A 16,947-nucleotide genomic window follows, 5' to 3' on the forward strand; every position below is an offset into this window, starting at 1 on the left:
AAAGAAATGAAGAAAGGAGAAGGCAAAGAAGAAGAAAAAGAAATGGCCAGCCATTACCATTTCAATATGGCATTAAGGCTTATCAATGACCATTATTCAGAGGGTTATGGGGATTGGCATTAACATATTAATAATGGGTTTATCAATGACCATTATCGAAGAAGAATATGAAGGGAGGTTGGCTGCGGTAGTAGCTCATATAATCTCCAATTGATTGTTTTCCAAAGTGGCCCGACTCTTTCATAATTTTAGACTTTTCTTTTTCTATTTAGTTTGTGGAGAACTAATCTCCCTAGCTAGGGGGGAAACCTATATTACTAGTATGTAGTTTTATTATTTCGATTCTAATTGATGAATATTGGTTATGATTCATAAGTTTAATCATATTTTTCCTATAGTTTTTGTTTCACATTCATGCTTTTAGTGAATTGAATAAATTATTAGAATGGTACGATTTCGACGGAGTAATTTTTTAATATTTTGTTGCCATAGGTACAAATTATATTTGGGATTACTTCTATAAGAAATTGAATGGGCGTTTTGTTTTGAATATCTACAATGAAAATCACTTTCAAGAAGTTTTATATGAGGAAAACTTAATTGCTATATTTTCTGGTTGAGATCACTTGTTGTTGGTATCTCAGTTGAGTTATAAAAAGGAATCGAAATAGTGAAATTGCATAGTTGTATGTGGGTGGAACCCTGATGCTTTAGTGTTTTTAATTGTTGAACTTTTATTCTATAAGTTACATCTCATTCGATATTATTTTTTGTTTCAGTCTTGATAATTTTGCATTCTTTTTCAATGCTCTTTAAGGAGTATGACACTTAGACTTCGAGTTGATACTGCTACACGACACCTGCACTTGGGTTTAGCAAGCACCCACTCAGTTTAAGTTTTCTGTGTAAATATTCTGTTAAGAATAACTTTGAAGCCCAATAAATGGTAGAGCCATTTTCAATTGCCTTATAAAGTTACCATTAGTTATGACGGAAAATATTTTGCAAAAATAAAGATTTGCATTTGTCTCGAAAAATCGTGGGCTAATAATCACGGTTCTAGGTGATTTTGCAAATTTGTAAAAAAAATGTCGTAAAATCAATTTGATTTCACCTTCACGCACCGTTTCATTTTGAAAATTCATGTAAGACTTTTCATTGATATTCTTGTGGATGGATTCCCGTTTCGGCAATGTTTTGGTCTGTACTCGGTTTAAGCTTTCAATGTAAATATTTTGTTAATAATAAATTTGTGACTCAATAAATGGTAGAATCTCTTTCAATCGCCTTACAAAGTTACTCTTAGTTATGATGGAAAGTATTTTGCAAAAATAAAAATTTGCGTTTTTCTCACAAAAACGTGGGCTAACCATCAGTGTTTCTAGGTGATTTTGCAAATTTGTAAAAAAAAAAAACATCGTAAAATCTACTTGCTTTCACCTTCATGCACCGTTTGCTTTTGAAAATTCACGTAAGACTTTTCATTAATATTCTTGTAGATGGACTCCCGTTTCATTAATGTTTTGGTCCATACTTGGTTTAAGCTTTCAGTGTAAATATTCTGTTATAATAAATGTGTGGCTTAATAAATGGTAGAACGACTTTCAATTGCCTTATTAAGTTACTCTTAGTCATGATGGAAAATATTTTGTAAAAATAAAAATTGTCTTTTTTCTCAACAAAATGTGGGCTAACCATAACGGTTTCTTGGCGATTTTGCAAATTTGTAAGAAAAGCATCGTAAAATCAACTTGCATTCACCTTCACATACTGTTTGGTTTTGAAAATTCATGTAAGACTTTTTATTGACATTCTTGTGGATGGACTCCCATTTAGGCAATGTATTCTTCCCCACTTAGTTTAAGTTTTCGAAGTAAATATTCTGTTAAAATAAATTTTCGACCCAATGAATGGTAAAACTGCTTTCAATTGCCTTATAAAGTTACTCTTAGTCTTTATGGAAAATTTTCATTTTTCTCAAAAAAGCGTGGGCTAATCATCACGGTTTCTAGGCGATTTTGCAAATTTGTAAAAAAAGCGTTGTAAAATCAACTTTCTTTCACCTTCACACACCGTTTGGTTTTGAAAATTCATGTAAGACTTTTTATTGATATTCTTGTGGATGGACTCTCGTTTCGGCAATGTTTAGGTCCCAATTCAGTTTAAGTTTTTGGTGTAAATTTTCTGTTTAGAATAAATTTGCTACTCAATAAATGGTAGAATTGCTTTCAATTGCCTTATAAGGTTACTTTTAGTCATGATGGAAAATATTCTGCAAAAATAAAATCTACGTTTTTCTCAAAAAAAACGTGGCCTAACCATTATGGTTTCTAGGCGATTTTGCAAATTCGTAAAAAAAGCGTCGTAAAAAATCAACTAGCTTTCACCTTCAAGCACCGTTTGGCTTTGAAAATTCATTTAGTACTTTTCACTGATATTCTTGTGGATGGACTCCCGCTTCAGTAATGTTTTGGTCCCTAATCGGTTTAAGTTTTCGGCGTAAATATTCTTCTAAGAATAAATTTGTAGTTGAATGAATGGTAGAACTGCTTTCAATTGCCTTTTAAAGTTACTTTTAGTTATGGCGAAAAATATTTTGCAAACAATAAAAATTTGCATTTTTCTCAAAAAAGCATGGGCTAATATCACGGTTTCTAAGCAATTTTGCAAATTCATAAAAAAAGCGTTGTCAAATCAACTTGCTTTCACCTTCATGCACCGTTTGGTTTTGAAAATTCATGTAAGACCTTTGATTGATATTCTTGTGGATGAACTCCCGTTTTGGCAATGTTTTGGTCCCCGCTTAGTTTAAGTTTCATGTGTAAATATTATGTTAAGAATAAATTTACGGCTAAATAAATGGTAGAAACCCTTTTAATTGCCTTATAAAGTTACTCTTAGTCATGACGGAAAATATTTTGCAAAAATAAATTTTTTATTTTTCTCAAAAAAAACGTGGGCTAACGATCATGGTTTCTAGGTGATTTTACAAATTTGTAAAAAAAAGGTTGTAAAAAATCAACTTGCTTTCACCTTCAAGCACCGTTTGGTTTTGAAAATTCATGTAAGATTTTTCACTGATATTCTTGTGGATGGACTCCTGTTTTGGCAATGTTTTGGTTCCCACTTGGTTTAAGTTTTCGGTATAAATATTCTGTTAAGAATAAATTTGTGACTTAATAAATGGTAGAACTGTTTTCTATTGCCTTATAAAGTTACTCTTAGTTATGACAGAAAATATTTTGCAAAAATAAAAATTTGCGTTTTTCTCACAAAAACGTGGGCTAACCATCACTGTTTCTAGGTGATTTTCCAAATTTGTGAAAAAATGGTCATAAAATCAACTTGCTTTCACCTTCACGCACCGTTTGATTTTGAAAATTCATGTAAGACTTTTCATTGATATTCTTTTGGTTCGACGCCCGTTTCGGCAATGTTTTGATCCCTACTCTGTTTAATTTTTCGGTGTAAATATTTTGTTTAGAATAAATATGTGGCTCAATAAATGGTAGAACCACTTTCAATTGTCTTATAAAGTTACTCTTAGTCATGATGGAAAATATTTTGCAAAAATAAAAATTTGCATTTTTCTCAAAAACATGTGGGCATAATGGTTTCTTGGCGATTTTGCAAATTTGTAAGAAAAGCATCGTAAAATCAACTTGCTTTCACCTTCACGCACCATTTGGTTTTGAAAATTCATGTAAGACTTTTTATTGACATCCTTGTGGTCCCGTTTAGGCAATGTATTCTTCCCCACTCAGTTTAAGTTTTCTAAGTAAATATTTTGTTAAAATAAAATTGCGGCCCAATAAATGGTAAAACTGCTTTCAATTACCTTATAAAGTTACTCTTAGTTTTTATAGAAAATATTTTGCAAAAATAAAAATTTGCATTTTTCTCAAAAAAAGTGGGCCTAACCATCACGGTTTCTAGGCGATTTTGCAAATTTGTAAAAAAAAACATCGTAAAATCAACTTGCTTTCACCTTCACACATAGTTTGGTTTTGAAAATTCATGTAAGACTTTTCTTTGATATTCTTGTGGAAGGACTCCCGTTTCGGCAATGTTTTTGTCCCCACTCAGTTTAAGTTTTCGATGTAAATTTTTTGTTAAGAATAAACTTGCTGCTCAATAAATGGTAGAAGCGCTTTCAATTGCCTTATAATGTTACTTTTAGTCATGACATAAAATATTTTGCAAAAATAAAAAATTGCATTTTTCTCAAAAAAATGTGGGCTAACCATCACGATTTCTATGCGATGTTGCAAATTTGTAAAAAAAGCGTCGGAAAATTAACTTGCTTTCACCTTCACGCACCGCTTGGTTTTGAAAATTCATGTAAGGCTTTTCATTGATATTCTTGTGGATGGACTCCCGTTTTCGCAATGTTTTTGTCCCCACTCGGTTTAAGCTTTTGGTGTAAATATTTTGTTTGGAATAAATTTGCGACTCAATAAATGGTAGAATCTCTTTCAATCACCTTATAAAGTTACTTTTAGTTATGACGGAAAATATTTTGCAAAAGTAAAAATTTGCATTTTCCCCACAAAAACATGGGCATCACGGTTTATAGCGCGATTTTGCAAATTTGTAAAAAAAGTAAAATCAAATTACAAATTTCTTTCACCTTCACGCACCGTTTAGTTTTGAAAATTCGTGTAAGACTTTTCATTGATATTGTTGTGGATGGACTCCCGTTTTGGCAATGTTTTTGTCCCCATTCAATTTAAGTTTTCGGTGTAAATTTTATGTTTTGAATAAATTTGTGGCTCAATAAATGGTAGATACTACTTTCAATTGCCTTATAAAGTTACTTTTAGTCATGATGGAAAATATTTTGCAAAAATAAAAATTTTCATTTTTCTCAAAAAAAAAAAAAAAAAAAACGTGGGTGACGGTTCTAGGCGATTTTGCAAATTTGTAGAAAAAACGTCGTAAAATCAACTTGCTTTCACCTTCACGCACAGTTTGGTTTTGAAAATTCATGTAAGACTTTTCATTGATATTCTTATGGATTGACTTCCTGTTTCAGCAATGTTTTGGTCCCTACTCGGTTTAAGCTTTCGGTGTAAATATTTTGTTAAGAATAAATTTGCGTCTCAATAAATGGTAGAATCGCTTTCGATCGCCTTATAAAGTTACTCATAGTTATGACGGAAAGTATTTTGCAAAAATAAAAATTTGCGGTTTTCTCACAAAAACGTGGGCTAACCATCACTGTTTCTAGGCGATTTTGCAAATTTGTAAAAAAAAAAAAACATTGTAAAATCTACTTGCTTTCACCTTCACGCACTGTTTGGTTTTGAAAATTCATGTAAGAATTTTCATTGATATTCTTGTGGTTGGACTCCCATTTCGGCAATGTTTTGGTCCCTACTCTGTTTAATTTTTTGGTGTAAATATTCTGTTAAGAATAAATTTGCTGCTCAATAAATAGTAGAACTGCTTTCAATTTCCTTATAAAGTTACTCTTAGTCATGACGGAAAATATTTTTCCAAAATAAAAATTTGTATTTTTATCAAAAAACGTGAGCTATATCACGGTTCCTTAGCGATTTTGCAAATTTGAAAAAAAAAAAAAAAAGGTCGTAAAATCAACTTGCTTTCACCTTCACTTTCACCTCACCGTGGAGTCATTAAAATTCATGTACAAGTTTTTGGTATCATGTTGAGAAAGATTACTGTATCGGCTGGTATGGATATATGACAACTAAACCGAAATTTGAGAGTATCATGTTGCAGTTGCAGTGCCCCTTTCCTATGCTTCCGTTCTATTCGAGTCTTGTCACTGCGCTCCCAAACAACGAGAACGCACATATAACATAGATGTAACATAATCATTCTGCAATGAACTGTTGTCTTTTTTGTTTAGGTCGTAGGTTCAAAATCTCATGTGCCAAAGTTTGTTGTGTTGTCGAATAAAAATACATAAATCGAAACTCTAATCACGCCTTGATTCATTTGTTACAAACTATTCATGCAGAACAAGAGGACACATTGATAATCTCCCTCCAAGTACCTTAATCTTCATATTAAACTGTCCTTCCAACCGTTCATATGCATCATGATAATCTACCTATTTCTTCCCAGACCGCCTATTTTCGTTTACATCCATTTGGAAAAAGATGGCTATGAATTAGCAGGCTAAAATTACATCTAGAATTCCCCAGTTTACAAAAATCGTATATAGAAGTACTACATTGTCAACTTTCAGGCCTTCGAGAGTTCACTTGGTCATTTCATACCTTAACATCTATATATATTTACCAATAAATGGCCAAGTGATTACCCGCCGTCTTGATTTTACCCCCTCTAAGCCTTCTCTTGTTGCCTGGACAGCTTCTTATCAGCAAAATGCAAAAGCCACCTCAATCTCAAAACCATATCGCAATGAAATGGCAGTGCAGTTTGCCTCTCTAGGTACACTGGACTCACAGTCATCCATGAGAGTGCATGAAGCTCTGCCGCCAGAGATTCCAGAATGACTTGAATCTCAAACTCCAACTCTCTAGCTTCCGAGCTTGGACTCCTTCCCGCTTGTTTGGTATTACCCCTCATGAGTTTGTCTTGGCTAAAGCTATTGCCTCCATAATGATCAATAAGACTGACCAAAAGAGATGAAGGCCATTCTTCTTTGCTCCTCCAATATCTCCTCACAGTAGGTACAGCTTTGGAAACCACAAAACAAGTAGAAAGGGGGATATCAGAGCCTTTACTGTGAAGGAGATGGGCTTGGAGGTGATTCGGCAGTGAGGCATGTGGGCAGCTGAAGAGGTGTTGGCGGGAGGAATCGCATGCTCGGTGATGGGATCAGAATGTAAGAAGCAGGTTTGGAACCAGAGACTTCACCGGTGTGAAGCCTTCCAGATATGCTGAGGAGCCCACACCGACAACACCTTGAGCTCCTGCACAGAACTTGGAGTCAATATTATAATCAAACTTCACATTAACTTCTCTGATCCGCTTGGCAGATAAATAAATAAAAGGTTTGAAGTGTCTCAGAAACAAACTCGCGTAATTTAGATAACTAAACTATTTCCATAAGACATTTTCTCTTGTTTATGTTGATCTATAGAACCCTGGTTCATATTGCATAAGAAAAAGTCCCAATTATTGCTGTTAGCTTTTGTTCTAATACTTCTTTTTCCCTCTTTTTATGAGACACGCAAAAGAAATAAACAAAGAAGAGGAGCACTTTGTTAAGCAAACGGAAAGATGCATATGGTGCTGTTCCGTTCAGTTTAAAACTATTATCCCAAAAATACTAACCAAGTTCATGTATTGGGCCTTAAAGAATAAAGCATCATCATCATTATGTAATATTAGTTATTAGACAACAGAATGAGGACTGGAAGAAGTAACTGACCCGGAGATTGTGTATCTGCTTGAAAAATAAGATGCAAAGAATGATCAATTGCAATTGTAATAAAGCTGATACTTTGCACCCACTGAATAAAACTCCTTGAGCTGTCCATTAACTGTGTGCCCACGAGCTGCTTTCTGACAGAAGGTTGTCCTAAGCCACCTTTCATATATCCAGATATTTTTTAGTGAAAGCTGCCATACAGAGGGCCAGGTGAAGAAGGTAGGGTTCTTTCTTGAATCATACTCATTTCCTGCTGTTGCATGGAATGCCCATTACTACTAGCAGACATCCCATCAGACAGAGATCGCCGCAGTTGCAAATTCAACACGATACCAATTTGAGAGTAGTGAATAAAAGCTGTGAATGAAAATTTACAGCATCGGTGAAAGTGATCTCAACATACAAGATGTACAAATAATAACCAAATTGATTGCAATTACCAACAGAAAAAAAGGTTGACAAGAATACCAACTGCATGTGGGCACTTCATCTCATAATTTAATTCTCACCCATGTAACCACTGTATCTCACATGCAATTGTCACCCTAAAATCCCTAATATAGACTTCGTCTTCCATCACAGTTCATCTTCAAAAATTAAAAATCTACTCGATACATTGCAGCTTTGTAACCGCACCAACACACAACTTCAACTTTAAAACAGAAAACAATAAGAACTTTGAAACGTAAAATGATGGGAATGAACTCAGTATACCTTGGTATTCAAGTTCATAGAAACTTCCAATGCGTGCAATCACAAAGTCCCTTGGCTTGGCAACACTGGTATCAGAAGAGCATGCCTGCAATATCTGACAGCCTTGCTGCAGAACTTGCACAAAAAGGCATTCCAACCCCTTTGTGTCTTGTCTACTGCTAATTCCACCAAAGGGGAATATGTGGCTATCAAGTAATTCTCCCCTTGAATCTGTCCAGATACATATTAGCCAACGCCAATCCTCTGTCCATCCGTAGCAACAATGTAGGCTTGGAGTCTTATCTGGCTCAGATCCATCTTGGGAGCCCGATTCAGAATCAGCATTTCCACCCAAACTTGCATTCGGCAGAAAGCCTCCACTACTGTCATCTGACAATGGCTTTGAAGATTCTAATGATAAATTACCAAAAGCTAAGGGTGACAATGCACGCTCTAGAGAACCAGGTTCCACAAGAATAAAAAGCGGTTCAAACATGTAGCTGAGTCTCATCTTGAGGAAAAATATCTCCAATTCTGTTGGGATCACAGCTTACTGCTCCACTTCTTGTTTGCCATGAACTATCCCAGCCACCAGTCCTCAAACTAGCATCAATTTCACCCTCTCTTGGAAGGGAGTGCCCATTAATTCAAGAGCCAACACAATCCTTCCACATCCCCGGAGTGGTAGAAGGCATTTGTGTGAGGACAGTATGGGATCTACTCGACAGTGATGATGATTGGACCACATCACTAGATGGTCCTCGTGAAATTCGGCGAGCCTTGTTGTAAATAGTAAAAGCAGTTTCCTTGAGAATTACAAGCTCATTCAGTGATGAGCTTGTAACTTTAAAAATGGCATCCACTGTCACAATTTGCAGTACCAATTTAGGAATACTAAACCCAGAAAGTACTAAAATATTTGATATTGATGCTTCATCCACTGTTGCCGAATAGCTTAATGCCTTGGAAACCTGACTGTGCAATAGAGATCTCTTTTCTCTGCCTGATTGGAAAATGACCGATCCAATAGCAACAGAAGATTCAACGACGGTCTTTAGAACTGCAATAGGCTCAGGGAAGGGGCACACAACATAAATCACCTGGATACAAAGAACCAACATAATATAGGATGTTAATCACAAGCAGTTAAAATAGTTTCATAACTATCTTGAGCAACTAGCAGAAAATACAATTTTCAAATAACCATAAAAGTAAGGTAAATTGAGTTTCCAGCGTACTCAGAGGAGTCCCAAATGAATAAGATAGAAAGCTTTGCAACTTAGGATAATCAGAAATTTATCCAAATATAGGATGACATGAAATTTCCATAATCAGGAAAGGAAAAGAACACGTCTAAATACAACAGTAATTGAAGGCCTACTTTACTCACCGTTGAAGGACCACTACTTCCTTCTTTTGCATTTGTGGACAAGCAGTGACCAAGTTTCAAAGCTTTGAGTGCCTCTGAGAGAGACTTAAGGTAGCTTGTCAGGTCCCAGCCATTTGAAAGAGAAAGAAAATAATCACCTATTGAGCCCAGAAGAGATGCATTTCTGCTTTCTATCTTCATCGCTTGAGGGCAATCAAGTAGGACAAACCCAGGAGATGGCCATTCTCCCAGAGTCCACCTCCATTTGGTTCCCAACAGTCTGGGGTAAATGAGTTCCCAGTTTGCATGTTTCATAAACTGGAGAAAAGGAAGCAAAAGGTAGAACTTAAACACATAGATAAAAAGGGGAGGGGGAAGAGATCATGTGGAAGACAAATATTTTTCTCTTTCTAAACGAGAACACCTGAAAGCAATTCACCATAGATAACTGAGTTATGCACAAGCTTTTATTTTCCGTTCAAGTAATAACTCCGAAATGTCTCTTTGAATTCACACATTTTCAGGGGTTCAATATGTTGAGAATAAACTCAAAAATGAGATCAGTGTTGTCTTTCTTCTTTTTTCTCTTGCAAAGCTATCATATATAACAGCATTCAAGCCATGATGCAATGCAAGTATGCCATATTAAGAATAAACTCAAAAAAATGAAACTTTAAGAATTCAAAGCTAATGAAACGAATGAAGAGAACGGGGGCAAATGAACATACGATTTTGAAAATATTCGTCCACATTCCTTTTGAATACGATGGTAAAGCTCCAAAGCTCCTTGCCCCTCAGCTACTAAGTGCCCTTCTTTTATGATACTAAACTCACATCAAATCCAATCGCCAAACATCTCTCATCTCTGCAAATAATACCACAATGAAAATTCATACACGTTTCCAACGCAGAGAAAAATATAGCAAATTAAGAAAATTGTTTCCACGTAGTGATATATGTATGCATGTAAAGAGCTACAAACCGTAACAACCTGTCTGGTGGCAACAAATGGAGAGGGAAGCAAAGTGAAAATTTCAAATTTCAGATACAAGCTGCAAGATTTAGTATGCTTCTCTTTCCCAATTCCGAAGACTCTTGGCAGCGGAAAGATGGAGAGAAAAAGGAAGAAAATTTGCAATAGAAAATAAGCGTACCTTGTGTGGTGTTTGGCTGCCGGGAAAATTCAGTCGGTGATTTTCTTTCAGAGGGTTTTTCTTACTCAAGTCTCAACAGTCCAAGTGAAATGAATTTTGTATCGATTCAAATAGAAAGGATTATCGTGCGTCGATCTCATTCGGATCCTATTCCGTACTTATTCGGACGGCTGCGCTAGAAAATCTGAATTTTTGTTGTCGTTTGTCCGACACCTAATGGGTTTACGCTGCGGATCCTGGTTGGCTCGTTACCGATTGTCTAGTTCAGAGCCTTGCACGTTTGTACTCCAAATAACTGAAATGCCCAAACTTGCATTGTTCATTTGTACTCCAAAACTTTAGCTAGTTATGCAATAAAATAATAAAGACAACTAACATTTTAAGTTCGACAAAAAAAAAGTAAAAAAAACTAACATTTTAAGTTGAGTGTTGTTAAACTCACTTTATTATCTTATCATTTTATCACCTTATAATAAAAATGTTAATACTTATTTGACCTTGTAAAATGACAAAAGGATTGCCGTATAAATGGGTTATGAGGATGAAATTTGGGAATTGCTGTCCTAAGGCTTGGTCGTGGGATTTGAAAGGGAGTTGAAATGAACTGACGATCTGGGATGATTGAATTATAGAATTCTAACCAGAATTAAAATCGAAAGGGGAGGTTTGGCGGTAAGTTGAGATGCGAGTGTGCATAACATCACTCTAATGTTTCATTGGATAAGTTTAAGCATGGTCCAAATTTAAGTTAGATGTTCAAAAAGGTTATACGATGAGCTATTCAGTAATACGATCTGATAGTATTTCTTTTCACTCGAAAGGAAGAAGTTCTAGATTCGAATCTCGTAGATGAAAAATTCGATATCAAATTAGGCTGTTTATTATGTGGCTTACCTGAACTTTCTCTTCCCTTATTATAAAAATACCAACGTTCTAAAAATAAAAAATAAAAAAAAAAATCATACGAGGTGAAATAAAATTTTCCTATAAATAACCGTTCACTTTCAGCGTGGGTTTTCTGCCGCGTAGCATAAACTCTCACTCTCTCAAATTTCCCAATTTTTTCTAGCAGAAAAGCAAAAATTAAAAAAATGCAGGCACTGGCAAAGCTGTGCAAGAATCTCCCTCGCCCTCTCTTTCTCCTCGCTCCGAGAACCTTAACCACCTTACTTCTTCTTCTTCTTCTTCTTCTTCTATATCGCACTCACTAACCTCACCGGGCTGTGATTCCACCATCACCCACAGCACCAACACGTGTTTCACCGGAAGAACTCTGCTTCGCTCTCCTTGGTCCGCCATTCAACAACGCGGAGCCGTCGTCCACGGCGGCGATGTAAGTTCCTTAATCTCGTTTAGGTTTCTCGTACTATGAATTCGAGTATTTTGAGTTGCAACTGTTGTTTGTAATCATGGGTTGGGTGATTCGTGATTCTGCAGGTAAAACCTGGAAATGTCATTGCAAGGAATGGTGGGTTTGGAATTTCATTGGGTTTAGTTTGAATCTCTTTCAAAGTTTCAATTTTTACTAACCAAGTTTGTGAATTTTGAAAATATATTGCATTGCGGTCGGGGTTATGGTTTGCAATACCTTTTCCAGATCGCATTTACCAGGTGAGTTTGCTGATTATCTACTTTAATGGTGATTAGTGTTGTTAATTAGTATTCTGGAGTTTATTGATGCATAATTTGTTGTTATATAGGTGTTAAAGGCGGATCATTCACATGAAGGAAGAGGAAAAGCGGTTGTTAAGGTGTGTTTCTGACGTTATCATTATTAGGGTGTTGGTCACAAGCTGTGATTGTAATTTATGTTTTTTTTTTTAACCATGCTGATATCTTAAGCTGTGTTTTCATTGCAGGTGGAGGTTCGTGATGTTGACTCGGGGAACAAGACATCCTTACGATTGTTGACGGATGAGCAAATTGATAGTACGAAACTTTTAACTTTGCAAATTCCTATTACTAGTTATGGTTCACTTTTCGAAGTTCAATGTTAGCATTCTCTGGTTGTTGTATGATCTTAGTTTCTTGGATATTTATTTATGCATTGCGCATCATAAATTCTTTTACTGTTTCGTGCCATTCTTAATGTCTGTTTTGATAATTTTGAAGCGAACGTGCTGGGTTGTCACTGTATTTCCAGTTGGCTGAGTTCCTTTAATCTTAATCATGTCCCTTATTTTTGAGCTATTATAAATGTGTGTGCTTAAGTTAAGATGATAAATTTCATATGTATTGCTGCAGAAGTATTTGTTGAATCAAAAACTTACATTTACATGTGCACAGATCGTGATGGCATTGTAGTATTGATAGAGTGAGTTTTATATAATATTAAAATTTTCTTCTGGCATCGCCTTCGGTTCACTTTCTTCTGTTACTTTCCCTTAAATAATGTGTACTATTTGTAATTCTTTTCAGCCCTGATACACTTGATCAACTCGATGTGCCTGAGGACTTGTTTGGAAAGAAGGCTAAATACCTACAAGGTCCAAACTTATTATAGTACATGTTACTCTCTGTTCACTTATTTCCATGATTTTTTTTTTTTTTTTACTCTCTGTTCACTTATTTCCAAACTTAGTATACCAAAATATTATTGGTTGCCATGTATCTAAAATATGTTATCACTGTGAACAGAGGAAATGAAAGTGACAGTGGAGCTGTATAATGATAAACCTTTATCCGTTAAAGTTCCAAAACACGTGACATGCGTTGTCAAGGAAGCACAAAATCCTGTGAGGGGGACTGCACAAGCACCTAAGTATGTTTTCATTGTGGAATATTATCTGTTTTTCAGACTTCGTATCACTAGTTGCTTTCTTTTTCAGTATCAGTATATATGGAATTTTGTACTTTGTGAGTATGCAAATGAAAGAAAGAAAGAAAATCCTGCAATTCCTAAACCATTGATTTCTCAATTAACTTGTTAAACTAAAGCTTCCTATGATAAGACCTTTTAATCATCATGGACTTGGCTCCTCCTACAGATCTTGTAGCTAAATTCTGAAGCGGTTTCCAGTTCTCATCTTGACACTACTGTACACTGTAATATTATTATATCATTTATGTGCTTTTGCTATTCCCTTGATGTTTCTCTAAAATGCAGGGAAATATTAGCTGTGATGGAAAACGGCTTCACTGTCAAAGTAAGACTATTTTTTCTGAGTAGTTTGATATTTAAATTTATTCATCTTTGTAGGTAATATTACAAAATAACATTAGGTATTTGCAAAACCTGTAGCAAGCAATAAACTTAGAATAGGACACATTTCAAATTACGGCTTTCTAATTTGAAGGGGGATATTTTTGTTGGCATTCCTAAACCTTGTTCTACCATCCCATGGTGCATTGAGGATATTCCATAGGTTTTATAATCATATATTGCATTATTGTTTGTGTTTAATATTTTTTGTAAATTTTCTTTTCAAACTTTCCTAGGTACCACCTCACATTGTAGAAGGTGAAGCTGTGGTGGTTGACACCGATGACGACTCTTATGTTAAAAGGTAATTTTATACTCATCTTTATGGCATGTTTCACGTATTTCAAGTTCTATTTTCTGGCACAGTTAATATAGGATAAGCATTTTATTTCACGTCTGCTTGAAGTGTATCTAATTTTTTTTTTTTTTTCCGTTCTAAATAGAATGATGCCGATGATTGAGACTGAGATGTTGAAGTTAATGCTATAATGTTATTATCCTTCTGTATAATTGTAACTCTCCTCGTGCACTGTGAAGCGTTTCTGGATTTTGTACCGAGTCTAATCTCTTATTTCCTTTCTTTTTTCCTTTTGGTATCAGGGCCAAGCCATAATGCTTAATAGCATTGCTTCAATTGGATGGAGAGGTGGAAATTCTATTGGCCACTGTTTAAGATGAGTTGCTCAGCTTCATGATAATTTTTACCATCTTGATGTAGCTGATTCAAAGTGATGTACATTTACTCGTACAACATAGTTTGGCAGCGGAAATGATACCGCTTTTTCAGCGGGATGATAGTTTTGCTCATTGACTTGATGAACAATGTTTCTTGGTGCAGTTTAGTTTATAAAAAAAGGAAAAAAGTTTCACATTATTATTAAGCTACTGTTTTGCACTTTTATGATTTTATGAGAAGGGAAACGAGTTTTTATCATATATGCTGATAAGCTCTCTTTCATCAATGTTCCTCTGAAACTTCATGCCAGAATTCGTTTTACTGTTAAATCTGATTAGCCTACTGGTTCAAGACAAGTTGTTCATATCTTGTAACCACCAACCGGTTTATTGGAGGCAAACCCCTTAGCACGAAATATATGACCGCTTAATCTGATGTTCTTCATCACCTCGGTATTTTGGCTACTCGCAACAAATCAGATTCCCCATTCATGAAATTTGACCGTCTGGACCAAGACCTTGTTTGAAACATGACATCAGTGGCCAACCTTATGATACACGACAGTATTTTTTACATTCATATTTGGTTCGAATCTCCGAAATACAAACATGATGAAGAAAATAAGATTCTAATCTTGGCAAAAATACAAGTTTTAACATATCTGCTTCGAAAAGAAATGTTATCAGACCAAGACTTAATTAATTAAGATCTAAACCAAATCAAATCCAATCTGATTCCACAAGTTCCTGATTCTTTCATTGGGGATTGTGTGATTGTATCCCTGTTGCATGACATCCCCTACATACTCACAAAACAAAGGGGAAATGAAACATGACATCAAAAGGAAAGCTTGACTACACGTTTATGTGCATCTTGTTGCAGACTTCTAGTATTCAGATTGCCAGTCCAACTGACACGTCGAGATTCCAAATCCTTTCTAAATGAAACCAGGAAGTCTCCAAAATCATGCAGCAGAATAACATAATCAACCACTTTCCAATAAATAGACAAATATGCGTGCGTGTTTGCGTGTGTTTGAGATAGAGAGAGCAATAGCGGGAGAGAGAATACCATGGCAGGAGGTGCAACGCGAAAAAAACATGTAGAAATCCTTCAAACAATGGTCGTCTTGATTTTAGAATTTTCAGGACACAATCCAGGGAGCTAGCATATTCACTTTCTTGTTTCGCTATACGGATGTGTTTTGAGTGAAATAGGAACACCTTGAAGATATTGCGGGCATGCCTAAAAATCTCCGGACTGGATGAATGATACACTGTCGGAATTAAAAGTAATTAAGATGGTCTCACCTCCTCTTATACTAACAAAGAAAGGCCTTTTTTTCAGCAACCACAAAGTGGATTCCTGCCACTCCCATTTTAGTCTGGTCGACCGTCTAGACAGCCTCAACGTTTTACCCTCTAGAGTAGGGGTAAGAGTCCAAGATGAAGATATAGAAATTGTCCATGTTAAAAAGATATATAGTCATACGTAATGTAGAAGTACCATTTAACAGAAGTTATGCTTCCACCTAATTAATACAATAATATTCAACTTTCATATCCAATCTGTTTTCAAATCTGAATGCGTTCAAGAAGCAGTCTCTGCACTTGACTAGAATTTCTATTGTTCCATTGTCTCTTCTTCTTTCCTGATTTCTTCTAAAACACCCCATGTAATCTGCAAAACAATGCACCAACGGGAGCTCCAGCGCTCCTGTCCCGGCACTCTTATGTTTAACTTTCTGGAACTACGTACAAATTGTGCGTAGAAAAGTGATAAAATACTCAATTTGAACTGAAAAATCATATGGCACTTGAAACAGACAGATAAATAAATGTGTGCGCATTCTTGTGCATGTTAGAGAGAGTGAAAGAGAGAGGTTACCATGACATTAGGTGCATAATTGACAAAAAGAGAAGGAAACCCAGTAAAGAAAGCAGGGGTCCTCTTGATTTTATAATTTTAAGGGCGGAATCAAGGGAGCGAACATTTCAAACATGTTCTTACCAGTAAGAACAAGAACACTTGTAAATATTTAGCTCAAATAATGAACTTATTCTTACCAGTAAGAACACTAGTAAAATTGCAGCTCTACTAATTAACGTGTTCTTATTGGTAAGAACACGTTCATGTATGACTTGCATCATGCTTTGTACTAATTTCTAAAAAAATAAGTTTAAGCCCCGGGGTCTACTCTTTCTTAGATCTTTTTTTTTTTTAATTATTCCAAAATAATAGGTAAAGTGTTAGAAAAAATGCATGACATAACAAGCCTCGCGGGTTGTCGTCAAAGTGCAAGGCATGACATGTCATGACAAGACATGACTAGTCGCTAACCCTCCCAACGTGACACAACATAACAAGCCTCGCGAATTGTCGACAGAATGCATGGCGTGTCATGACATGCATTCTGCCAACATTCACGACACTTGTAATAGCGAGGCTAACAACGATATTTTGGCGTGCCACGCTACGAGGGTT

General features: G+C 35.6%; 1 protein-coding gene and 1 pseudogene across 1 annotated transcript; one reads left to right on the top strand and one right to left on the bottom strand.

Annotated features, from left to right (window-relative positions):
• Positions 1-6,009: 6,009 nt before the first annotated feature.
• On the bottom strand, positions 6,010-9,949 carry LOC103931461 (annotated as a pseudogene).
• A 1,614-nt stretch (positions 9,950-11,563) lies between these two features.
• Positions 11,564-14,661, top strand: LOC103931428 (elongation factor P). Its single transcript, XM_009340903.2, is given in 12 exon segments — positions 11,564-11,754; positions 11,757-11,918; positions 12,023-12,053; positions 12,183-12,196; positions 12,286-12,336; positions 12,445-12,514; positions 12,830-12,899; positions 13,004-13,071; positions 13,223-13,346; positions 13,692-13,731; positions 14,024-14,091; positions 14,388-14,661. Coding segments are annotated over 12 exon segments (789 nt in total). The 5' UTR covers positions 11,564-11,676; the 3' UTR covers positions 14,401-14,661.
• The last annotated feature ends 2,286 nt before the right edge of the window (positions 14,662-16,947 follow it).

The sequence above is a fragment of a genome, unplaced genomic scaffold (assembly GCF_019419815.1).
Source record: "Pyrus x bretschneideri cultivar Hongxiangsu unplaced genomic scaffold, Pyrus_bretschneideri_v1 Contig51, whole genome shotgun sequence".
NCBI classification, from domain to species: domain Eukaryota; kingdom Viridiplantae; phylum Streptophyta; class Magnoliopsida; order Rosales; family Rosaceae; genus Pyrus; species Pyrus x bretschneideri.